Raw genomic sequence first — 26,928 nt, forward strand, 5'->3', positions numbered from 1 at the left:
ATAAAAAAACAAAACAAAACCTAAAGACCCATGAACACAAGGGTTTTATATTCAATTGCTGCATGGCATAATGGTGGAAGGGAAACCTGTTTGGGAGCAAGTTAATACTTTTCCCCAGGCAGATAATGAAATAAAATTAAATTTTTTAACCCCTTTTACTTTTCTGTAGCTTTTTCTGTAAAACAGACCTAAAATAACTCTGCAGCCTACTGAGGCAGGTACTCTTGGCATCTGCCAGAATTGGAAAAAAACTCAAACTTGTGTCTTGTCACATTATAATTACTTTACTTGTCATTATAATTGCTGTATTCTCTCATGTTTCCAGCTCTCAATTGCTCTTCCATCAGGTTGGTGGAAAGTAGAGTGTCTTTTCCATTTGAGGGGTGTTGGTTGTAGCTGTGTTGGTCTAAGGACATTTGGCTAAATCTCATATCTTTTATTAGACCAACTAAAATAGTTGGAAAAAGTCGTATTTGCTAGCTTTTGGGTACAAACTGAAGAAGAGTGTTTTACCTGAAAGCTTGCAAAGAATTGTTCTAACTATTTTAGTTGGTCTAATAAAAGATATCAGATCTACCCAAAGAACTTTGTCTGCCTTTCCATTTAAAGATATCTACCTCAGGCTTATGAAAACAGTCTTTCAAGGACTTTTCCCCAAGCCCATTTTTACCTTCTTACCCAGGCTTTAAGAACTCCAGATTGCTGATAGATCAGATTTTTTTAAATCGCAGAAACCTTGTATTTTTGCGTAGATTTTAAGGTATTCAAAGATGGAACCAGCCATTTGCTGCTTGTGTGAAGCCCTACGCACAGCTTTGGTGCTGTAAAAACAGTAATGCAAAGTTTATGATCAAAATGCTTGCGTTCATCGTGAGACTCCCTCTTTAATTATAACCGCTGGAAGGCTCAAGTTGAAGACTTCTTTAAAATAAGGGTTTTTTTCCAAATCTGAGTAAAAATAAATAATTTTTTTTTAATTTTCACAACTTTACAAATTAGAGAACACATATTAAAAACACACATCTGTATTTCTTTTTCCATTTGGCAGGAATACTGTAGCTTTACTATGTCTTTGGAAAAAGCTGAGGGGACATTTATTTTATTTATTTATTTATTTATTTATTTTGAAGGTACTTTAAAAAGTAGAATTCTGCAACTTTGTTTAAAAGGTAAAAAAAAGATAATATGCATCTTAGTCTATTTACCTTATTTTCCACAGGCAAAGTAAATGTAAAAGAAGTAAAGAAAGATGCACTTTGTTTCCTTTCAAAAAGAAAAACTTTTGAAGAAGTTATTTGTCAAATCTTCTGCTTGGAAAATAAAAATTATTAAGGATCAGAAGCGTCCCAAATTTCCTGATGTGGTTCTATTTTCATGGCGTACAGTAGCAAATTACTTTAAACTGTGGTTAATACACCTATGGAATAATTTCCTACTATGGTTTAATTCGTCATTATTCCAATTCCATGCCAATGCCCTCTGCGTTCTACCCTCCTATTATCAATTTTTGATAACTGATCACTACAAGGTAATTGCCTGTTTATGTGCATTCCCCTTCAAGTGGCAAATTAACCAGAATTGACTGTATTAACCATGAGAAACAGCAGCATTCTTTTTTTGTAAGATAAATGTTGACTTTCTATAATGAAACTGCAAACAGCATCCTTCTACAATAGGTAATCAAACTCACTACTGGTCAGTATATAAATAGAATTTTATGGTTGTTATGTTAACTATTCCATCCCTAATTTTGCTCTACCCCAGTACAATGTTTGGTCATTTGGTGCCATAGCTAAATACTGCAATTAGATTTTTAATAGGCCTCTAATAATAATCAATTTTGAATGTACCCAGTAAGGACAAATAAAGGTCATGATATGGAATGAAACTTTCCAATGCAGGTCACATCTCCTTGGTCTCAGCTGTGCTCTGCTTTTGTACAAGTAATATTGCAGATAACCAAGTGCGTGCGCACACAAGTAAAAATCTTCCATCAAATCTTCCCTATTAAAAACAATTGTGAGCATGGAGAAACACTCAAACAGCTTGTGGGTTGTCTTGCTAATGTACTCTATTCTCCTTTTATGAATCAAAGGCATAGTCAGCTGCAAAAAAACACAACTTTTTTGTGCAAAAAATCAACTTAGCTGCTGTATATGCACTTCAGCAATTGAAATATTATATACCCACATCAGCATCATACAACTGAATACTTCTGTTGCCTGTGAATATCATCTTGTATCATAACCTTAAGGACTGCAGTGAAAACTAGCCTATAAACTGATGTCAGCCAATCCACAGTAGCTTGACTCATATCCTGAACCCCAAGTTATGTCATCCTGCTGGCTTAATTAAAAAGCTTGGTCCTTGATCTAAGGCCCACTGAAGCCAATGGTGACTTTAGCTTTGGGACTTAAATTGGAATTGAAGTAGGCCCCATGTCTTTAAAAATGAAAAATGGTTTATTCTTTTCTTGGGATTCAAATAATGCTGCTTAAAATATTATATTTTGTGTACCTACTTTGATATCAAAAATAGAATTTAAGTTTGGAATTCTCCCTGAACATATATACCCTCAAGTAACTAGAGTAAAAACAAACCCAAAGCCTCAGTCAAAATGTTGCTACGAAGTATAAGTTGATTTAATTTCTTGTTGTAAGCCGTGAAACATAAGTTATTTATATCCAAACTAAATGTAATGAATACTTGGAAAAACCCACAATATATTGTTGTCATTTTAAATGAAGAAAAGATGCCAAACCAAGCTTGACTTTACTCATACTGGATTAGCTGTATTTTATTTCTGGATTTCTGCAAAATCCAGTTCCAAAGTCAAAAAGATGTTGGCCTGTAAACATGAATCTCATGTGAGCTGAAAGAGAAGCCTAACTGACACTTCAGCAAAAAAACATTGGATCTCCTCCGTGCAAAAACTAGCTTTATTTTTGTGTACTGTACAGTGCCCAGCAAGCTAGCTGGGCAAAACAAGTCCTGCGTCTTTCCTGTGTAATTGGACACCTTCATTCTGAAACTGGGAAGGCTTCTTGGAGTGGTCATATCTATTAAACATGACCTGTCCAGTCTATAGATCCAGGGGTCTTGGAGGGCCAGGGCGTCGTTGAAGAGTTGCAATAGGCAAAGTATCCCACTTGATGAATGGCAAGTCAGTACATTTGTAAAAGGTGATGGGAGATGGAAGGAAAATGGCATGTTTTTGCCAACATTATTTGAGAATGATAGAGAGGAAAGAATGACTATTGTCCTCTCTCCTTTTGCTGTCCCAGTCACCTACAGTATGGACTATCCTGGAAAATTTTAAGTATAACAAGTAAGAAATCGCAAAAAAAAATCTTTCTTTGAGCTTTTGGGCACACGTGCCCTTCTTCAGGCTGAGGGAAAATTAAAGATGGTAAAAGTCCCCATAGGTAGAAAATAAACTTCATTTTGCACAGAGGAAGCTGAAGGTAGATGTCTGTTCCTCTGGGTCCATGAGAGAGTTTTTGTGTGAGTTGCTCTTTGACGTGCAGATAAGGCAGGGATCATCTCTGAACCAAGTGTTCTAATATTTTGCATTTCTTTTTGTCTCAGACCAACACGACTACCAAATACATCCCTGAAAGCAGTATAACAAGCCTTCAAGCCCTTCCGATTTATAAACGTTCCTCAAGATTGCTTCTTATGTATTAACACGTAGCATATACAGGTACTATGACTATGGTACAGCCAAGTACAGTGACTGTTGTAAGCGAGTCATGCCAAGCTACTGTGATCTGGATATGACAGGCATAGTTGAGTTGTCCACACAGCAGTGTTGTTCCAGTGTGTCACTGGCACTTTGAAACCAGGCTGCATTTTGTGCAGCAGTCCCCTAACGAGGGAAATACACAGGTAACATGCTCTGGGATGTGAATGGACCACCCAATTCTTTATGGAGCAAAAGGTCATTGGTTTAGAGCTGAAGCCAGAATCGATATCTGTCTTCCATTAAAATTCTGGAGTTGCTGGAAGCCCTGTTTAACAGAGGCCTGCAAGACTGCTCCAAGTGTATCTAGTTTATTTCCCACACCCAGTTAATACTGGCTTTCCTCAGTGGTCCCTTATAATTATTCTTTAAATGCTTGCTTGCCTCTTTGCTCTCTCATTGCACCCTTAACTTGTAGTTAAAAAAACCAAAACACGCCTCCGAATGTAAATTCTGCCTTACAACAGAAATATAAATAAGGACAAAAATGCAAAGCGTACCTTTTAAGTTCCCAGCCCACCTCCCTGGCTCTGAGTGTGGGGTTATTCCCAGTCCCATTGGAATTTCCTGAAGCAAATTTAATTTGGAATGTGAAGAAGAAGGGTGCGGCGCACAAATCCCATGGCCACCAAGCCTGAGGCCATCTCCTGCTTCGCCTACAATGTTGTTCGCATTTGCTGATCAGGTTTGTTCAGGTGTGTGCCTCAAATGACTCGTCTGCAATTGTTTGTGCAGTCAAAATGTAGAAAGCCTCTGGCAAAGTTTAGGAATGGTTTTAACTAAGCCAGTAATAATTTTTGTTACTAGAGTGGGTTTTAAAGGTGGTGTATGTCTGCACCTCACATGATTTAATTTCTTCTAGTAAATACATCTACAAGTGTTTGGCTCTTGCCAGAGGCCTAGGCTGCAACAAGTTAAGCATGCTAGTTTATTTGCTTTTGGCATTGGCCACACAACTCTGTGGCTGAGTAGTGGGTCTGGCTACGCTTTACCCTCCTTGCTGTTTGCGCTCTACCTGGGCATATCTTGGTGCTTTGTTCCATGCTGTAGCATGGCATAGCTTCCTGAAATGTGCTGAGACGTGTGGCTAGGGGGCCGTAGTGGACAGCCATGAGGGCCTCACCTTCTAAGCTCCAAACCTGTGATTTTTTTCAACCTTTTTTCATGTGCGCACCCCTAAAAAAACTTCAAGTGGAAGTGCAGATCTCTTTGGAAATTTCAGATGGAGGTGTGGACCCTTTTGAATTGTACATGTGGGTATTCATATACTTTTGATTGGTCGTAGTCATCTTTTGTGGCCCCCTTAGGCATAGTCTGTAGACCCCCAAAGGTCTGCGGACTGCAGGTTGAAAACCACTGCTCTGAACAAATGAAACTAAGTCTGTACCCCAAAGACCTTACAATCATAAGACCAGAGCCAACAGAAGGATACAAACAGACAGGAGAGTACATTGACATAGAGCGAGTACTGGTCAGGATAGAAGTTGGTGGTCTCAGCATACCAGTACATATTGTAAAGGGGCGTGTACGCAGAGAGAGTTCGAAGGAGGTATTTGAAGAACAGTGAAATGGCTTGTGGATGTTTACTGAACACTCCTCCCGCATGGGAAAGGTAGCATGGGAAGAAAATGCAGGTGCTTGTCTGGAAACAAAACAAGTAGGAAGTAGAAGAGGGAGGCAAAGTAGAAAGGCAGGAGTCAGTTGCCTTTAAGAGGAGGTACCATGAAGGGCCTTGTAAGTGAATACAAGTAACTTGTTGGATGCTATTAAAGGGAAGTTAATGGAAGGATGCAAAGAAGGGGGTGAAGTAATCCAAGAGACTGGGTAATTTTTTTTTTCACAGCAGTGTTCTGGGAGGCCATGGGTGAGGCAAAATGGCACATGTCAAGGCCAGAGAGAAGCATGTTATGGTAAGTGGAAATGCAAGACAATGAGAACCTAGACGAGTTTTAGATGTGTGGACAAATGGGAAATGCCTCTTCTTCAAGGTGTTATGCAGAAGGAATCTGTACATCTTAAATATGATTGGAAGTGAGGACCTACATGGGCCTGAGTGACAGTTATACATAAGCAATAGATGGGAGTGACTGACAGTATGGTGGTGTCCATAGCAATTGAGAAAAGGAGTCAGGAGGTGTTCATGGAAGATTGAGCTCTGTACTGGCCACCTCAACGCATGTATCTGTGGACAGATACTGGAGAGTCAGGCCCAGATTTTAATTTGGATAGAAGAAGATAGATCTGCAGTAGGAATAGGTGTGTGAGCAGTAAGTGTGGAGATGGTGCTTGACTTTGGCAGATAAGATGTGGAGGTGTAAAAAGAAGAGCAAAGATAAAGCTCTATAGATCCTCCAGAGATGGACGAGGTGAGGGTAGGGTTAAGGTAGATTTATAAAAGAGACTGAAAGAGCAATTAGAAAGGAAAGGGGAGTGCAAGGCAAAGAGAACCATAGAAGTCAAGGTAGGGCAAGGTTTAAAAAAGGCCTTTTGGCTGCAAAAAATATAATTTTACTGATAAGTAATGAGGATGGTCTAAATTCTGAGTTCTTTCTGCAGGAAGAAGTCATTGGAGACTCTGATAGTTGTTTTGGCTAAGTGCAAGGGGTGGACACCATGTTGGAGAGGATTTGGGTGTAATCAGAGGAAAGGACCTGTAAACAGTGATCATGAATAGGAATCTCAGTGAACAAAAAAATGAAAGGAAGGTGGAGAATAAGTGGAAAAGCTAGTGACATGAGGAGTGGGAAGTGTTTTTAAGATTGGAGAGATGTAAGCATGTTTAGAGGAAGGAGTCAGAGGAGAGTGAGACCAAGGAACAGTAAGGAGGCTAGTGTGAAGCAGGTGGGATGGGATCACCAGGGCAAAGTGAAAGGGTCTGATGGGGAGAACAGCCAATAAACTTCTGTCTAAAGCAGTAGGAGGTGTAGGGTAGGCCCAGTGGGAGGGGGAAGGTCATAGTGTATTTTTTCATTTCCATTATGATCAAAATAGCAAGATCCTGTGTGGAGAGAGCAGAAGAAGTAAGGACAATCAGCAGAACAGTGTTTGGATCATAGGTGTGGGATCTGAGTTAAGGTGGAGAAGTTGGTGAGGAAGATCTTAACACTGAAGGAGGAGAGAATGAACATATAGAGGAGGATCTCAGCATGGTCGTGGGATTTTCTCGCCCCCCTTTCCCCAGTCACTTCTCAGAGCAAAAGAATATCGGGGGTGAGGCATAGCTGACTTTGTGATGGGAAAAGGACAGAAGAGTCGAGAGTGGAGAAGGGAAGTCTGAGAACACGCTGTATTCACTCATTTATGCCTCTCTTCCATTGGAACATCAGGCCTCTATGCCTGTCTTCCATCTTCAGCGATCTTAAGATTGGCACCAATCTTCCCGTGCCAGTTTGATCTGAATGAGTTTTAAGCTTGTTAGGCTGAACAGTTTTCTGTGGCAGCTTTGTTTTATGGGGGTCTTCCAGGGTGACCAATGGGTTGCCTTTACCATCTCTCGTACCCTTTGGCCTATCTGCCATAGGTGACTGTAGTGAGAGCCATACTCCCTCCAGCGTAATTCTCAAGGTCACTGGAGCACACAAGCTTTCCCACCACAGTAAGACGTAGTCCAGGAGGAAGGAGACTCCAACTAAAGCCAATGATAAAGTCAATAGGAGTTTTGAAGGGTGTAGAACAGAGTCTTCCTTGGCTGTTCTCCTTGAACCCTTCCATTTGCCTGGCGGCCCTTGTCTATCCTTTCCCTTCCCTTACTGCTTTGCCTTAACTCCTTGTGCTTTCCATGCACAGATGCACTCTTATCTCTTACCACCTTGAGGACCCCACAGAACGGTTAGTCCACACCAGCTGCCTATACATGTGCTCAAGGGGCAGAGGGAGGTGTTAATTAGAGCAGTTCCCAGACAGCCATTCTAATTAAAACGGCTCACCGTCACACGTAGTAAGCCCCCATGCATTTCAAAATGACTACAGGATGCTCTATCTAAAGCTCATTAGACCAGATTTGGTTAAAGTGCCTCCGCAGCCATTTGAAATGCGGCAGGGGCTTCATACGCGTGACAGAGAGACGACTCTGGAGCCATTCCAGTTAGAAAGCAAACGAGCATGTCTATAGGCAGCCACAGTGTACAATGTTAACCAACGCACAGTTTTGTTTTTGTGCTTTCTATACCTGCCACCCTGTTTTGTGAGAAGGATGTGGCTAGCAATTAAAGTTTGTTGCCAAACGTTACTCTCTGTTATAATTTGCATTAGAATCATCTAAAGCAGTGTCGGCCATAGGTAACAAGCAGTAGGCTGAAACAATGCAGCTTGGTTCCAAGGTGGGCCGGCACTTCTGACCTGGCAGCTGCCCGGCCACAGTGTGGGCAAAGCCTGCTACCCTCACAGGAATGCTGCTGAAGCCCCCCAGCCCTGCAGCCCTCTTAAAATGGCTCCGCAGGCCAGATCCAGCCCACAGGCTGTTGGCTGCCAACCCCTGGTCTAAACACATAGCTTGCAGTAGCCTTTTTTTTACATTAGCACAAGCTTCTTCATATTTTGGATTTTTCCTTAAACATTTTGAATTGAAAGTCTCAAAACCCAGCTACATTTTTGTTTTTATTGGTTAATGTATTTATTTTTGTTTTGGGATCTGCTGTTGGTGTTGAGGAGTGGCCTGTGGCTTGGTCAGACAGCTGCAAATCAACAACCTGCAGCTCTCCATGATCTAGATGTGAATTTATGCAGAGATCCTGGTCTCTTGTCTGGTGTCTTGTTGTTCTTGGCATTCCTTTCTTATGGAAGTGGACCCTAGTTCCTGTGTAGCTTGCGACATTTTAGTTTAGGTACTTTTTGCTGTTATTACAAGTCGGCTAGTGGCTGGCTGATAATTTAAGAGGATCTTAGAACAGGGTGTATTGTTTGAAAAGCAAATGTGTGATTCTCTCTGTTTTGTTAGACATTAGTAGCTCTGTCAGACTAAATTATCTTCATTCCCCTTGACTCCTCCTTTCCACTAACTTCTGTCATATCAGTTGGAATATTGACATTGAGTAAGTGAGTCAAAGTAGAGTCCCCTGCCTCATTGTTCAATAAACTAACAATTCTAATAAGTGGATTAGCTTTTTTCATAATGAAGTATTGTTCTGCTGGTGTCTGTCAGCAGAGTCTCTGTTCCAGTCTCTCTTTTTGTCTGATATGCTAAATATAAGCTTTACTTTTTAGCTTAGGAAAGCAGATAGTTGAGATGGCAATCTTGAAAATTGCTTAGAACTGAAGTTACTGGTGGGGAGGTGGGGGAGTTATCTGAAAAGTCTTCTAGTTGAATACAATGTCTGGCATCTAGTCTCCCACTTGTGTGGTACTGTTATTACTGTGATACTCTTTATCGGTCTCATTAGGAAAGATGCACAGGTGGTCGTTGCTAAAGCACTTTTGCTCTGAAAGGAACCCATTGACAATGGTTTGCTGCGGTCCTTGTATATCATAGTGAAACTTAATCAGCCAAATTACTATAATAATACTAACCTCTAAAACAAACTTTTGTTATCTCTTTTAAGTTTCCTACCAAGTGAGTCCTCATTCCCTTCTCCTATCCTTCCTTCAAAGTTTAGGCGTTTTTGCCTTAAGTTTTTACAAAAATAAAATAATCAAGCCTTAATTTAAGTAAAACTACTTAAGATGATTGAACAAGCCACCATATATATATATCAGATTCATCCAAAGAACCTTGTCTGCCTATGTCCTTAGACCAACATGGCTACAACCTACACCCAAGTAAAACTACTCGCACACTTGCATCAGTAACCAAACCACTGCAGCAAGTATTTCAATGACTTGATGGGGTTAGGTGGTGACTTCACAGGGTTAGACACATGCACAAACTTGCTCCTCTGCTTAACATTATTGGATCAGACCCCAATTCATTTACATTATCAAGGGTATTACTCTAGGTGGCCAGCCTGATGGTCTGCTGAAATCACTGAAGTTTGACACAGGCACAAGGGTCCTCCTGTAGGATCTGGGGCTCTTGATCTTGGATTTCTTGCTCTGGGTGGACTACCATACATCTGTATTGTATGGCACCATGAACATGCATGGCAGTTTACAAGTAGTAATAAAATAAATTTGTTTTATTAGCATTGGGATTGGCATTTAATCAGCAAATACACTGGTCTTATTACATGTAATCATTTAAATTAAAGAAATCCTGCCTTCACAGACAAACTTGTGGAGTAGGAGATGCAGGTTCTAATCATAATCCAAACAAGGTTTATTTTTGTCTCTAGTTCAATTCCACCTAAATTGGTGGCTTGTTCAGTCATCTGAATCTAGGAGAAAAGAATCTGCAGGCTGCTCCGATCCAATAAAAACATCACTGCTTACTCATTTACTCATATTAACACGTTACTCATTTTAATGTAGGTTAAACTATGTCTGTGGAGGTAAAGTGCCACTCAAAATTGGAGAGAGTGTTGAAACAGGAGTTCTGACTCCACTCAAATTTGGTCTGTTTTATTTGGCTTCAATGTATTTGGATGGGTACTCTGAAGTGAAATCCAAACTAGACCCAGCTGTTTGTATTATAAACAAGCAGCTTAATTTGTTATATTTTGACTAAATAAGCGTTTAACATCATCACAGCTAGGCTTTAATGCTGAAGTGTGGGATTCTCAGAAATGCATAAGTAATTAAAGAGCACAGCCAAAGCTACTGCCTTTACCTGCTACAAGATAAATAGCAATAGTTCAGGCCTGTGGGAGGACTGTCTTAGGGCTCTCTAGCTGTAAAACTAATAGGTTGAGCAAGGAAATGACTTGTCAGGCATGGTTCAAGTTGCCAGTCAGGAACTTAACAAAACAAAACAATAGTTAGATTTGAAGAGCAAACTGTCTTCAGAAAAATCCTTTAGCTCTTTTTTTTACATGAACCTGTGTTAATCATTTGCAAGTGATCCTGTTTTATGGTAGTAGTTGAGAAGAAGCTTGAATGACAGAACTTGACATATTAGAGATGCAAGTTTTAATGCAGATCAAAACTTACCCCAAAGTTTGGCCCTGTTTTATATCTAGAGGACTAGGCTGGGTGTTCCACTTCCGTTGCTGTCTGTTTACAATACTCTGAAAGTCTGGAGACTCCTCGTCTTCGTTCTGGAAATGGAAGGTGTTTGGCATCTTTTGGGTTAGTTTCTGAGGTGCCTCCCTGCCCTGCCTTCTGCCTGACTTCAGACTAACACATGGGTGACTGGTGCCTCTTGAGTCAGGGGGGGGGCGGGGCCCCCCCCCCCCCCCCCCCCCCCGACCCCAGTCAGCAACTGGGGTCCCCTGGCAGCTGATCTCACTGGCCGGGAAGGGGGGGGGTGGTCCCCCACAGGCAATCTCATTTACCATAAAGTCCTGCAGCCACTTCCAGAAGTGGCACAGCCGCTTTTGCTGGCGGCCCCACTTCCCGGCCAGCGCTCACAGGGGCCCAGGGCACTGGTGTTCCTGCCTGCCCGCCAGCTAAACAAGGAGCGCAGCCTGACGGGGTGCATTGGCGCTCTCAGGGGGTGCACATGCACCCCCTATGCACCACCACTGGACTAACATGACTAACTACCTTTCTCTGTAGAGGTGCTTGGTTTTAATGAAGCTTTTGTTGAAACCCTTACAGAGTAGCAGGGGAGGAACAGAGAGAGAGAAAGGAAAAAAAACTAATGGAAAGTGTGTTCTTTCACACTCTGCAATCTGGCATCTAGGACACTGGCCTGGGATGTGGGTGACTCGGGTTCAGGGGAGACTATTTTGTCTCTGATCACTTTGAACCAGGCAGTTCAGGCCCTTGAGCCTGAGTTACTTGCATCCTAGGCCAGTGCTGTAACCAAGTAGAAACACATGTGCAGATCTCAAAACTCAGCTTTTAATCCCAAGCTAAACATCACAGCCCAGTTGTTTACATGTAAACATCAAAGGGGATGTTCTTGATCCCCTGAAACCTTGAAAACCTTGGTTTTGAAACCCTGAAAGCTGCTGTGAAATGGAATGAACATCCTCCGGCCAACTCTATTAAGAGGAAGAGTGGCTAACTGGTTTTAAAAGACGTATAGACAACGGGAGACAGAGTCTGAGTTAAGCCTTCGAGCTCTACTAAACCTTCCTTAGACTAAGGAAGGGGAGGGATAAAGCTGCTATTATTATCTCTTTTTAAAGCTTTAACATATGTTTCCTTTTATGTGAGGACAAACTTTATCTAAACATTTGCTATAATTGTATTCTTCCAGTTCAAGTGTCCTAAATCCTTGTAGAAAATCCCGGTTGAATTTTAAAAGAGATTACAAATATTACAGAAATAGGAATAGAAATAGGAATTTTCTCTTTATTGTACGTCCCCTGCTTCTAGCATGGGGAGGAGACAATTCAGTTATTAGTTAGCAGGCTTAAAACAAGCAAAAGGAACCTTTTTTTTTTCTCCTACACAGCGTGCAATGTGTGGAACTCATTGCCACAGGATGTTATAGAGGCTGATAGTTTAATAGGGTTCAAAAGGAGATTGAACAAATTCATGAAGAATAGGTATTAAACATGATAGTAGAGCTCTACAGCCTTCTAAATGAGGCCTCCTAAGTCTGTGCTAGAAGCTGTAGGAGAGAGGGGCAGGAGATGAATCAATCTGGATATGCCCTACATATCATTCTTCGCCTTAGCCCCTACTGTGAGAGGCAGGATACTGGACTAGATGAACCTGGGCTCTGACCCAGTATAACATTTCTTTTGTACTCTTTAAACCTGTAATGCAGTGATTCTCATCCATGGCATCAAAAAAGTGAAAGCAAGCACTTGCCTCACCATGGGGGGGTTGGGGGGTGCTTTCCCAGCTGTGGTGGGGACGTGGACTGCTGCAGCCTCAACACAAGCTTCTCCAACAAAAGCTGGTGGTGACAGCAGTGTGGGCTCCTTGGGGGCTGTCTTCTGGTGCACCCTCTTGATTCGGTGCTTGGGGATGATGCCCCACTTGACCCTTCCCCCCGCAAGTTATACTACTGTCTCTCTTGTGTCGGTCAACTGCCCCTTCTTCCCCCCACCCCTTCCCTGCTGCACAATACAGCCTCCCCTGGAAAATGTGCTGTCAAATCAACCGGTCAAAATTCTGACTTGACTGCATTACAGCAGCACATTTTTTCCAGAGGAGCCATCATTAGCAGGGATTGGGAGCAGAAATGGAGCAGCAACAGGGTATTGATGCAGCCCAGCCCACCACCACGCGCCAAACTTTTGTCCACTTTTAGAAAAGGTAGCTGACTCCTTGGTGGAGAGCATAATTTAATCATGTAAGGCGACCTGTCACCAACTATCAGGAGAGGCGCCTAGAATCTACTTGCCCTGTACTCTTTCTATTCAGCATCCACTCCGACACTGAGAGGCTCTTTCCCACCTGGCCCATATACCAGGGCTTGTGAGAGGGTCGGTCCTCTTACAACAGCTGCAGGTCTTTCTTGTGGGGAACTTGGAGCACCCCACTGCCTTTTATTCAGCATGAGAATCCTACTTGGGTTTTGTTTTGTTTTTTTAGCGGTGTAACTACTGGGACTTCTGATGAGTAAAAGTGAAAGTACCATATGTTCAATCTCCATAATCCAATTTCACTTTCAGATTTTTAACAATGTTTTGGCTTCTGAAACTGCATGCGAAGTATTAGAAAGCAGAGGTAGAGATGTTTCTACAGACAAATAAAAGAAATAATTCAATTGAATTTTCTACTAGATTTTTTTAAAAATCTGTTCTTGATAAAAGTATAATGGATCAAATTTTCCTTTTTACCTGGTGTTATGGATTGAGGTGAGAACATGAAAAAATGTATAGACCCCACAAAAACAGTAGGCATTTAGGTAGCCATAAAATATTTAAAATAAAATTAATGAAGTGACGGAGTAACAAAACCTGTAAAAACTCACTTGGAATCGGAATACTTTTTCTCGTCCAACTCGAATACCAGGAAACTTCTGAGCACATAGAGTGATTGTGTCCCTTTTTAATAACAGGCTGTACTCTCACAAACCCATCATACCTTTCTAAATGTTTTGTGGTTTAAATTCAGTGTGCCCTTTTTGGGGAGATGTGAAGAATTTTTTATAAGCTAGTTTGAATAGCTGAGTAGTTGTCTTTTGAAGTGGGATGTAGAGAATGCTGCTCTGTTTTTGTTTTGAAATCAGTAATTACCAGAGACACTGTTAGTGAACTGTAGGTGTTAAATTTTTCAATCCTACAATTGAAGTCATGTATTATTATTACCTTTAGGTAACTTTTAAATGGGGGAAGGGGGCAATTAAGCTGACTTTGGAGCTGGTAAACTAAAATTGATGTTGGGGGTAATATTTTTATAGGGTAGTCAGTTCTATTGTACTGAATCCTGGTACAAGAATGTAATTGTAGATTTGGAACTGTATCTTCCAGCTGTTTGCAATATAAAGAGGGAGGGAAAAATGCAACAAATGCTATACTGACTTCAGCACCTGAATATTGCAGTGTAGTATTGTTCATTCACATCCTTTTTGTTTTGTTCTAGTTTGGAGCAGAATTCAGAAGATTTTCTCTGGATCGTTACAAGCCAGGAAAGTTTGAAGACTTCTACAAACTTGTTCTTCACGTTCACCACATTTCCAGTACGGAGGTGATGATTGGGTATGCTGATGTACACGGGGATCTTCTTCCTATTAATAATGACGATAACTTCTTCAAGGCAGTTTCAAGTGCAAACCCGCTGCTCAGGGTTTTTATACAAAGGCAAGGTAAGAAATCTTCCAAGGCAATCTCTATCACGTGGTGGTGGTGGTGGGTGAACGTTCTGCAGAAACTACTTGGATGGATTGGGGCCTCCTTTTGATGGGTATTACATAAACAGGGGAAAAAACAGACAGTCCCTGCCCTTGCTGACCTGTAGTTTAGAAGACCTAAGACAAACTAAGAGCAGGGGATGGGAATAAACTACACACAAAGGATAGTATTCTTGCCTGCCTTTTGAGCACCCTCTTATAAGGAGGGCTGGCAAATGCAGGACTGGTATGAAGGGACCCAACAGTATCGTAACTAGGGTATACATCATAGAGGACATTCTGGTTTTCTGCTACTCTGTCTTCTATTGAAACGAAACCCGATGCCTTTATGTCCTCTATTTTTCTCTTGAAAATTGGGTTTCATTTCAATAGAGGACAAAGGACAACTGGACTGTCCTCTATGATGGCCACCCTAATTGTAACCCAAATGACAAATTTCTCAGACTGTTATAACTTAAGCAGACTCCCAGGATTTAAGTTATCAAGTGCAAAAAGGACGGAAGAGGATGCAAAAGTGTGGTGTTTTGTTTGGTTTTTGGTTTTTTGTTTTGCTTTGTTTTGTTTTCCGTAGCACTCCAAGCACACAGCTTAGTGTTGCAAGTTCAAGGTGGGTAAAGTGTAGCACAGTCTTGCCCTGGGTCTGTTCCTTGAGTTACTAACCTTTAATGAAAAACAGTTGAGAGCACTGTACCTTGGTTCCATCTTTATCTTTGGATAGCCTTTTTCTTATTCTCCCCCCCCCGCCCCATCTCCCCCCCAAGAGTTGGCTTTAGCCAAATGATTTGTGCCTTTATTGAATGCAAATGTGTATATAGAGCTATTCTGGAAAGTTTCATTTCAGTCTTGTTTGAAGATGTGTTAAAATATGTCATCGCTCCATGGGCAGAAGACTGAATTAAGCCTTAAAATGTGGTATTCTCACTCTTGTGAAAGGTCAATCGAGCATGATACAAAAATATTCAAATATCGGGTCAACCTGGATGTGTATGACTAAATATAGCTCTTTGTTTCTTCATCCAGGTTTTAATAGGAGCTACACATTCCAAATACTAATGTTCTCACATTTTTAACAGAGAACGAAGCAGTTCATACCTTCTGTTCACTCTGTACCTTTTCTTTAAAGATTCACCATATGTGCCTGTTGGCTAATAGTGTGTTTTATTTACTGTATTTCATGGTGTATGAAGTCGAGCCCTGTCCCCTGTGAGCAGCACCGTGTCGGCGCTCTGCAGCAATGCTCACAGTGGACGGGACTGGCTTGGCTGGCCTGGCCCAGGCAGCACCACTCGCAGGGGAGGGGATTATATCAGCCGAGCGTTTCGAGCCTGACCCCATCCTTGTCCTCTGCGAGTGGCGCTGGGCTTGGCACTCTGCTGGCGTGCCCCATCCCCTGTGAACAGCGCTGCCTGGGCCACACCAACTGAGTGCCAAGTCCAGCCCCCTCTGCTGTGAGCAGTGTTGCCAAGCACTGAGCCTGGCCGTGCCAGCTGAGCACCGAGCCCAGCACTGCTTGCAGGGGATGGTGATACAGTATATAAGTCCAAGTTGAATTTTAAGAGTTAAAAATTGGGCTTCAAAACTCAATTTATACACCACGAAATATGTTATTTATTTTAAACTCAAGCAGGAGTAGAGGAAAACCTTGTTTTGAATTGCCTGGCCACGTAACACCAACCGTGGGAGCCATGTCACAGTGATTTAAAGCAGAGGATCCGAAGTTAAATCTCTTGTCATATTTCTGGCTCTGGTATTGATGTGTGCATTAGGCAGATCACTTGGGCTCTCTGTACTGGTTTCTTTTGTGCAAGCATTTAATACTCACTTTATATAGCAGTGAAGTAATATGCAAAGAGTCTGGCAACGGAGAGCAGTTCGTTCAGTTCATACACGATGGAGGGGAGGGGCAAAAAGGGGTGAGAGAGGGGTCTTTAGTTTGCATGTCATAGCCCAGAGCTGAATATCAAGGCTGGGCAAGAGATCCTATTACATCTCCTTCTACAATGCACATATGATTCCTGACTCTTAGATCTGTGCAGTCATGTGAACATCACTAGTAGGACAGGTCATAAGAAACCACTTACATGGCTTTGATGTGCCTATGTCAGTTCGAGCTTTTTCACACATTTCTGGGTCTGCCCTGTGCAAGTCTTTGCTTTGCTTAAATTTGTTGCTGAAAGCCTCAAGTCTAGCTGAACTCTGATGTCACAACTGAACTCTGACCTTGCACCGCTACAGTGTTGCAGGGGTTCTGTTTATCAGTGGAGTAGTTGGGTGAGGGAAACAACAGCTTAGGAGTTAGTTGGCATTTTAAAAGTTGTAGATGGTGCTAATCTCTCTCACTTACTTCTTGTGAAGGGAGGTGAATTGGGTGCTATTTAATAAAGGGACACGGTCAAGTTGAAATCTGTAGGTGAAGAGGAATGAAAGTAGTTTCAGGTTCTACACCTGCCCTAACTCCCTTGCCAAAGTCTGGAGCTTTACAACTGTGTTTTCCTGTTTCCAAATGTGTTTTTTCTCTCCTGTGATTGTGTGGAAAAGCCACCCTGACAAAAGTGCAAATGGGGAGCTGGCAAATGGCATCTCTCCTTCTTTCCCACCCTAAGCAAGTCTTAGGGTTAGTACCGTGCATTCCTGTCACCGAAGTGAATACAGGGCTTCAGCTTCTTTATAAACAGGAACCTTTTATTAAATGGACTTGAAACATTCAATAGATGTTTGTGGATCTCTCCCCAAATACTGTGTGCAAGTGAGTATTTTCTTTCTGGGAATATGTTCTTCACTAATGCTCTTCCACTGTTCCCTTCGCTACCTTTTACCTTATATGATGGCAATGTGGTGGCTTTCCCTCTGATTTAGGAGGTGTTCCTTTAGAGCAGTAAAGGAGCCATGAGCCCCTTCCAGGGGTGCCACGATGTGGGTACAGCCACGGCTAGGTTGAGCTGCCTGCCTTCTGTGGAGGCAGATTGGGCATCAGCTGCTCCTGGAGCCCACGTTCTTCCTGCACCTTCTCCCAATTCAACCCCACATGCTCCTCCCAGAAACATAGGGGTGGCAGGCAAGTGGGACTGTCCTACACCCCTCTGTTTCCAGGAGGAGCATGTGGGATCAGACCAGAATGGGCTGTGGCAAGAGTGCACACTCCAGTTTGCAGCCTTTTGCACTTCCCAGGCAGAGGTTGGGCCATGGGGCAGCCCTTTGCACTGCTCAACTGGAGAATCTGGGTGTGGGGACACCCTTGGGCTGATAAGACCACTCTCTTTGCCCTCCTGTCCCCTCTCCACCCCTTCAGCACAGAGGAGTTTTACATAGGGCTGCTTTAGGTCTATCCAAAACTCTGATACTAATACTAGCAGGAGTGTATGGCAGCACCCTGGTTGAGAAGCACTGAAGTGAGCGGAGGCAGTACAACATTGGTTCTCAACCAGGAGTGCTAACCAAAATCAAAAAGTTGTGGAGGGGAGTGGTGAGGAGTGGAACAATATTGTTCTGTCAGGGGAGTGGCACATCCCAAAGCAATGCAGAAAACCACTTTATCCTTCGTTTTAATCTGATTTTGGGTCCTGAAATGGGAATACTGCAAAGTTTGATATATCCCCTGCCCCGTGGCAACATATTCCCCAAAGACTGCACAGAGTAGTAAATCTACTATAAGTGAAAAGAGGAATGAACCAAGATAGGATGCACAACCTCAGTTTCCCAGGTCAGAATGTGCTTTGGTACCAATTGCTGTTTAATTGACTGAAGGGAGAGAGGACTTTGAAGAAAAGCCTTCTTTTCTTTAGCTGTGCCCGGTACCCTACTAAATAAATATTAACAAATATAAACAACTAGTTACCCACTGTTGTGGCTCAGTGGTAGATTCCTTGTCTACCATGCGGGAGACCTAGGTTTGGTTCCTGGACATGTATGTAACTACAACCATCAAGGCACCGAACATCCAGACTCTGTCTGGCCTTTGGATTCTGTCTCTGTAGCTTAAAGCGGGGGATGGAGGGTCTGGACAGCCTCTACTGCTCCGTACTTCTGCCTAGGCGTATGCATCGATGCTCCTGGTGACCTCTCGCACATACAGAAGAATTGAAGTTGCCTACCGCTACTAAGCAACTACTTGTTTGGGCAGAATGACTTTGTCAAGGTGGTAGTTCAGTATATTCTAGCTACAAGTCCTCCTGGGTTTCTATAAAAGAATTTGGCATAAGGTCAGGGTCTGGCCATAGCAAACATGCTGTATTTCTATTTAGCTCCTGAGTCTACTTGTGTTATTACTGTTTGTGCTGAGCCTCACTTAGACGTCAAACTTCAGTAACAGCTGGGTTTATGTTTTGTTTTGTTTTTTCACCCCCTGAACTTGCTCAGCTCTCCAGTCACCTTACGCAGTCTTGCTAATGTAGTTCTTCCCTGGTCAGCGAATGGAGCATCAGCACCTTGTTAGTAAGCAAGGCGCTTTCAAACAAGGAACCCAATCTGCATTCTTTGCATGCCTTGCAGCTTCCATCACTGATGTCACTTGGAGCCTGGGTTTCTTTAGGAATGCAGAATTGGTCCCAGTATTTGAACAGTAGTGCACATGGAGCAGCCAACAGCCAGTAGGTTCTAGTTCAAAGACCCCTTTAGCAGTCTTATCTGAGGCATTGATAATAACACGGTTTTTATAGCTGTCCAAAGAAGATTTATAACTTACTAGACTTGAATTGTTCCAGGACTGACTATAGAAATCTTTTGCAACAACATTTAGCAAGTAGTTTATTGCTTAGCCTTCAAAATTACAGTGTACACACTGTACACACACATACATAGAAGAACTGGCCAATTTGGAGTTTTTTACAGTCCTATTTAAGCTCCTCATGTGCTGTATTTTCAATGTGGGAACTTACACACACACCATTGTATATATGTATGTGTGTATAAGATCCCACATTGGGAATACAGCACATGAGGATCTTAAATAGGGCTCTTAAAAAACACAAACTGGCCGGTTCTTTTATGACTTGCCTTCCAAGATTAGAGAAAGAGTCTTAGTTGCTACAGAGCCACATAGCTCCTCTGACTCTGTGTGTAGAAAGCTTATTTATGCCAGCTGAGCATCTAGCCCTAAGATTCCCTTTGCTCTGCAGTAATCAGCATCACCACATCTAAAACTCCTTCTCTTGTGACAAGTGCTTGCTACAGGGGAAACTACTGGTATCACAAATATGATATAACAACATAGGAAGTTCTAGATGTGTTTTACATCAATTTTTGGAGAGTAAATGAACTCTTGTTCTCTATACTAGGAAGCTGGCTGAAGAAACCGATCAGATATTGTAAATACTACAAGATAGTGGAATGTAAATTTTAAAACCTTCTGTCACTACAGGATTTGCCATTATAAACATGAAGATGAGCTTCAGAAACAGAGTTAAACAGAAACAGATTTTGTTGACAACTATGAAGAATAAAAAGCACATCAGTGCTCTTCAGCTGTTTACAATCATTACCATTCCATTTTATTAAACTGAAAAATGTTTCTTTCAAATGAGATTTTGTTAGTCATTTACCCACCCACTCTCCCTGGCTCCTACTGCTACAGTGTCTGTTCAAACCTCATTATGCTAATAGCAACCAAGAAAAATTAACGGAATTAATAAATGGAAGAATTTGCAGCTCCAGGCTGATTTCTTCGTCATAAGCCCCATGCCTCATGCCAAAATGTTCCCTGACCTTTACTAACAGGGTGCAGAGATCCAGTAGAAGTTCTTTCAGGTGATCGTAGCAAGCTGGGTGAAAACTCAGAGGTTCTAGTATCCACTGTCTCATTGTAACCAGATTAAAATTAGAAACTCTAAACAAAAAAGAGAGTAGAAACTACTGTCACTCACACAACAAATATCCTTGGAATGAACTCTGCATAAAATAAATAACTGGCGAGGATTATCTGCTGCTTCAAGATGCTGGCAAAAACATGCATGGGGAATACAGTGGGACAAGAGCAATCCTGCTGCTTTGCTGATGGAAAGCCAGAATAGTTCTGGTGACTGAAGGGGAGGCGGTTGGGGCTGTGGAATTCAGAGCTGATAACCAGACTGTCTCTTCTCCATCAGCCCCCAGGGGTTCATTTACAAGAGACCTTTTGTGTATAGTGGGGGAGCAAGGGCGGGGTGCAGGGGACCTGCCTCCTATATACTCTCTCTCTCTTTATTCCTTTACTTGTGCCTAAAGCTCTACAGGTTAGAACTCATAGGTGGTAGGTGTGGAAATCAGTCTGTGCATAGTCTACCTGCACCTCAGTCCCAGGTTGGAGTAACTTTCCTCTGTACTATACTGTACCCTTTCCCTGTAAGGAGAGAGAGATAAAGAAAAGTGCCAAGATCCACAGCTGTTTAGAAGCTTTTATAGCATCCCAAAGCCAGGTACAAGAGTTAGGATCTAGCATGGCTGCATCTGCCTTCCAGCAGATGCCCCCATTCCAGGGCCTAATACCTCTCCTTTTATTGAGAAGGTATCTCAAGAGGAGAATTCTCAGGAAACTAAGGAGACGAGAGAGATAGGAGCAGTATTTGTCAAGTAACCTGCTTGAAGTTATACTTGGGGTGTCTGTTTAAGCAGACAATGTGTGTGGATCATTGAACAATAGGTACAAGAGCTTTGAGACTTAAGTTGAAAGACAGAGGCTTATCATGTAGCCCTAAGTACAGAGCATAATGAATTCCAACATTTTACTGTCACCGAGTTTGGTTTTTAGTTGAACTGAGACTATTCTCTGGTTTGGTAATGGGAGCCTTAGAAATAGCAGGCAGAAGATGGAACATCTAAAACAAAATGGGATGCCCTCTTCAGCTTGATGTGTTCAACCCTGGATCTGTCGCTGACCACATCTTGTCTCCACGTGTGCTCTACCAGCTCTTGCTGTCCTGGCCATAAGCCAGACACAAGTTCTTTTAGATGCATTGTCCTTAGGGAAGGGCGGAAAAGACCGAACATGTGAGTAAATGGAAGCCTCTGTGCTTTATGGCAGAGTTGTCCAACCAATTTGGAGCCTAGGGGCCACAACTTAGCCCAGAGGTGGGCAAAATGCAGCCGGCAGGCCGGATGTGGCCCGCCAGGCCATTCTATCTGGCCTGAAGGGCCCCTTGAAAATTTAGAAAATTAATATTTATCTACCCCTGGCTGCCTGTCATGCGGCCCTCAATGACTTGCCAAAACTCAGTAAGCAGCCCTCTGCCCGAGATAATTGCCCACCCCTGACTTACTCCCCCCATGGACCACCACTTGGACAGCCCTATTGTTTGTCTGCTGTGATTTTCACTGAAAATTTGGTGCAATGAAAATACCATATAATTGGACCTTTTTTAAGAGTTCACACCTGGGCCTCATTTTTCAGGGAAGGGGGAAGAGACATGGGGTGATTGAGAGGCTAAATTCGCATCTATCCCATAAGAATCCCAGCAGGGGCAAAGCAATGATGCTGGAAAAAGTCAAGAAGCTTCCTATCAAAACAATCAGCCACAACGTGCCCTATAAATTCAAGTCCCTGAAGATTAGTTGGGTTTAACAAACCCTTCTGAATAGTCCATTGCCCCAGTTAGATACAGCGACAGATGTGTCAAACTGCGGTTTGTGCTTGTAACAAAAGACTACTACCATGTCCCCTCTGATTTCTGGTTAAGTCCTAAGCTGCTCAATGTGCCGCTATCTGTGCTTAGCAGCTTTTATTGAAAAACTCTATCCCTAGTATGATCTTCAGGATTTATGATACAAGAAATCTAATGGGAAAGAAGCCGAGGCCTGTCTAAAATATTGATGGTCTTTTTTTATGGCCTTTCACGTTTTTAAGCAGATAATCCCCAGCAGTGGTGATTGGGTGTCAGACTACGTGTGTGTGGCCGGAGGAGTGACTTTGAAGCAGCATCCAAAATAAAATCTATATCCAAAACTGGTTTTAGCTATGTGCCGTGTGTGGGGGCAGATCAGGTACATTTGGAGTTGTTTAAACAGGAGATATTCTTTTGTACTGTAAATGGGTCTCCAGGACTCTTTTGAGAGCAACTGCCATCTGTTTAAGAGCTACTTCAGAAATGGTAGGTTAATGACTTTACCAGCTGACATGGATATGCTTTAGCATGTGAGCAAACAGGAGGGATTTCTCTTGCTGAACATTGTTGGTATCTAACAAGGAAACCAATAGGGACCTTCTTAATTCACAGATTTCGCAGAACCTGCCCAATCTGGGGTTGTCCACAAAATCAACAAAAACAACAACCAAACTTAATAAAAAATAAAATACTGGCTTCCTCAATGGGAGCTAGTGGTCCTCACTGGCGGGAAGGTGCCAGCTAGTGAGCTAACATGAAGGGCAGCAGACCAGATGGTGGCTGCCCTCGTCCTTCCTCTGCCCCACCATGGCCTCTCCACCAATCAGCGCTGAGGGGTGGGGCCGCATGAAGGGCAGCAAGTAGTCAAGATGGTGGCTGCCCCGTTGTCCCTCCTCCCCCACGGGCCTCTCCTCCAATCAGCGCTCAGGGGCATGGCCACTGCGAATGACCATGGAATTAGTATCTTATGCCTCAGTCAACCTGCGAAAATTGATAGGTCCCCCACGATTTAAATAGACCCCTAGTAATGAAGGACGCTGAAGCCCTGCTCCTGTGGCAGCAGGTGTAATAGATTTTTCTCCTGCGTTGCATCAGATTTTTTTTCCTGATCAAGCTTTCTAGAGGCTTAAAAAGTCTCTTCTGTATTTTGAGGGGACGTAAAGAACATGTAGAAAGCAAATGGTGTGTAGAGAAGATGAATTGAGCATTCCTAATGGTCTGTTCTCACAGTCTCAGAACAGGAACATGGTTCATCAAATTGAAAAACCAAGTTAGAGCTGATAAGTGCTGTTGTACATGGGTAATTTGTGCTGCTCACTGAAGCAAAGAATTTAGCTGGATTCAGAAAAGGGTCAGATGCTTCTGTCCTTAGATAGCACAAACATCTAAAGTTAATATAGGTGTGGATATAGCACCTGATCCTGCAGGGCTCACACAAGCCAGTCATGTGAAAACGCTGGGCAGTTTTACTCCATAGTCAGGTGAAGGTGCTAGAGTTACTGCCACTGGTATTGGCCGCTTTCAGAGATCAACGGTACTTTGGTGTGTGGGCCCCTGGCCTATGTGGTGCAGTATGTGGTGTTGATGACTACTGCTGAGTGCTTTGGCCAGAGAGCTGTGGAACTGAACAGCACAAGATGGTTGGGAGCAACTTTTATGGCTGAGTTGCATGCAGGGTGATTAGGACTGATCTAGAGTTGACTGGTTTTAACCTGCATAAGTGGAACTTGAAAACTTGGTCTCTGTAAGGTGCATTCTTTGGATGGGCGGCGGATCTGTTCCTAAAGCTAACACATCCCTGTCCCCTGCCCCTTCGAAACAAAACACAATAAAACACTCTGGCTCATTCTCACTGACTCTCCCACAAGTGATTATCTATTAAGCTGTTTATTTAGGGTCTAATACTGCTCTCAGCACTAGTAGCTAACTACTATTGTCTAATGTCTAAATTAACATTAGACAACTAATGTTGTCTAATGTCTAAATTAACACAAAACAAATGCTAGCTCTCTCCAAATGTGCGTCCTCCCTTGATAATTTTATCTCCTCTGAATGAGTTTGCCTGTTCTATTAGAGATAATGCATCTCTTTCCTGGTCTCGTATCCCAAGAGAATTTGTCTCATAAAAACATGTTCATTAACATGCCCGAACGCTGTTATAGGTGGGTAAAACTCACTACAACACCTGAGCTGGTCAAGGTGAATCTTAGACTCTGCAGGCGGGCTCACCTAGAACATCTAATACTTAAAAACATGAATCTTGTCTGTGCTTGTCTTCTGTTTTTTAAGTGCACGTTCTCTTTTTAAAAGACAGTTTCCCTCGTCTCAACTAAGTTTGGAGGACAGGAGCAGTCACCAGAACAGTTAAAGGTTTAGTTGATGCTGGTAGGCCTGCAACATTTTTCATGTGTATGATCTGGAGGTTGATTTGTATGGTTATCGAGCCAGGTAACTCTTGCACTGTTCTACTCTGTTGGTATCTATAGATGAGTATAATAAATCTGAGTAAAATAGAACTCCTTAAATCTTCTGTTCTTGCTGTTCTTAGGAGGGCTGTGTGACTTTGTGCTGTACCTTTCTTGTGTAAATGACAGGGGTGGATAGTCATCAGTTTTAAACCACTAGAAGACATAACATTGTCTCTGCAGCTTGCCAGGCACAGACACGAAACAGCCTTGGGTTTTGTTTTTGACATAGTGATACCTCCAGCAGCTGAGTAGAGTTAAGGAAGAGTTCTGCCTCTCCTCTTCCTTGAAATACCTCTGACTTTTAGAATATGGGTTTTCATGTTTCGGTGTAGAGTTTAGTGTAGAATCAGGATTCCTGCTTACATTCTTACTATTAGCAAAACTGGGTCCAGTTAAAATATTAAGTGCTCACAGAAGAGTTGGGGATAGAAATTAAGGACAGTCTACAAAATTAGATTACTGTTGCAAGTCTGTAATTTGTATTTGCACACTGAGGTTGCCAGAAGGAGCTGGGTACATTTTCAGAGGTAATTTGTGGTAGATGGTACTGGCCAAATAATTCAGAAATAAAGACTTGTAAAAGTACTGCTATCCTGCATGGGCAAAAGACTAGTGGAATTTGAGACAGTTGCACTAAATTTCCTTTCCACATTTAAATAGTGATGTTTTCCATGTTAACAGTATTATGAACATCAAATCAAGTGGTATTTTAAAATTTACATTAGGTCTGTTAAAAAAAAATCTATTGTGACAGCTAAAACAGTGGCTAAAAGTTTTAGAAAATAAAGTAAAACTGTGCCTTAGATAAATCCTTATAGTTTTAACAAAGGGATTGCTATCATAGTTCTATAAGTCTATTTTTAAATGCTGGTAAAAATGTCTGGTCCACATAAGGGTTACTTTCTCTTCATCCTTACCTTTTCTTCTATCCCAAAGCATTCTGTTTCCTGTGTTAAGAAAGGAACATGAAGCAGAGTTCATTCCCTGCTTTCATTGAGGTGGTAAAAGAGATCCTAACAGAAAAAGTGTCAAAATTAAATGGATGATGAGGAAGGTTTCTGTCAAAAAAATCCACTCTAATTAAGATCCAGTATTAGGACAGGTTCACTGTTTTATTTTCCTTTCCCCAGCCATCAAAAGCAAAGGAATTATTTCCCACTCATAGTTAGGTTTATTTTCTCTGTTCTGCATAGCTATAATTTCTGTTTTCTTACTGATGAAAAGTGATACAGCATAGACTAATAATGAAAACCATTGTACATTACTCCTGATATATATTCCAGATGGCACCTTGCAAATTCAAAGAAGCTCTGGTGTTGAGATGGGGGAGATTTGAGAAGTGCAGCTGCACACAGTAGCTCAGGATTCTGCTCTTTGGTATCCTCTCCCAAGAAAATCCTATAGGAAATGCACACCTTGCACAACTGCTATTAGAAGTGGCTGACAGGCACTGCATGTCTGTAGTGGGAATTGTACATTAGTGGGTGTTTAAAAATAACTGTCTGCATATTAGATTTCTTTCAACCACATTCTTAATGACTCAAACACTACTTTTCCCCTTGACTGCCGGCATTATAATACAGTGATTAACTTTTCCAGTTTAACTGTTCTCCTGATCAAGCATCCAAAATATCTGTAAACGTTCCAAAAGGCAAACTACTGAAAAATAGTGAACTTTCTTGAACCTCCTTCTGGTGTTCATCCACTTGAATCTTTTATTTTTTCCTATGCTATCTATCTTTGGAGTGGAGATGAATCCCCTGAGAGTAAAAAGGAAACTATTAACCTAGAAAACCATGGAGTTGCCCTTGCTTTTTTCTTCCTTCCAGCAAATTGACTTTTCTTTTAATAAAGGATAAAATTGTCATAACAAACACATTTTTGTTAAACCAGGTTTTTTTTAGTATATTTTTTTTAGCTTTTTTCCTTGCTGCTTTCCACGTTCCTTGCATCTCTTCTTTATCTCACTTGGTCTGTCTGTTGCTTGTAAGGTATCTTTGAATTATGCTGATATGCTGTGTTTAATGAAAACTTATTTGCTACCATATTAAGCAAACGTCCATTTTCTAGTGTGCTTCCTGCAAAGTGAAAGTGAGTTCTACTGGGAAGGAGCTGGGGCTGCTGTCCTATAGGACTAATAGCATTTGAGTGTTAAATAAGAAGCAGTCATTATAGAGGGTCTGTAATTGGGGGGAATTTTTTCTTACTAGAGATGACAGGTTCTGGGTTTTCTCCTTCGTCTCATTTTTCAGATTGGGAGGGCAGAAAAAAAGAGTGCTTTTTTTAATCTGATTTTTGTTTCTTAAATTTTTATTGTAATTGTATTTTAATGTTTCATTTTATAATAAACCTTTACAATTG

The 26,928-nt window shown here is 42.0% G+C and overlaps 1 protein-coding gene across 1 annotated transcript in view; it reads left to right on the forward strand.

Moving 5' to 3' along the window:
* The first annotated feature begins 1,249 nt into the window (after nt 1-1,249).
* The window catches only part of PARD6G (par-6 family cell polarity regulator gamma), an 87,981-nt gene continuing 62,302 nt past the window's right edge, over nt 1,250-26,928 (forward strand). The window contains exons 1-2 of the mRNA XM_025212752.1: nt 1,250-1,528; nt 14,261-14,483. Of these exons, the coding sequence (XP_025068537.1) occupies nt 1,250-1,528; nt 14,261-14,483 (502 nt within the window). The remainder of the gene's footprint in view (nt 1,529-14,260; nt 14,484-26,928) is intronic.

Source organism: Alligator sinensis, unplaced genomic scaffold (genome assembly GCF_000455745.1).
Source record: "Alligator sinensis unplaced genomic scaffold, ASM45574v1 scaffold969_2, whole genome shotgun sequence".
Classification (NCBI taxonomy): Eukaryota; Metazoa; Chordata; order Crocodylia; family Alligatoridae; genus Alligator; species Alligator sinensis.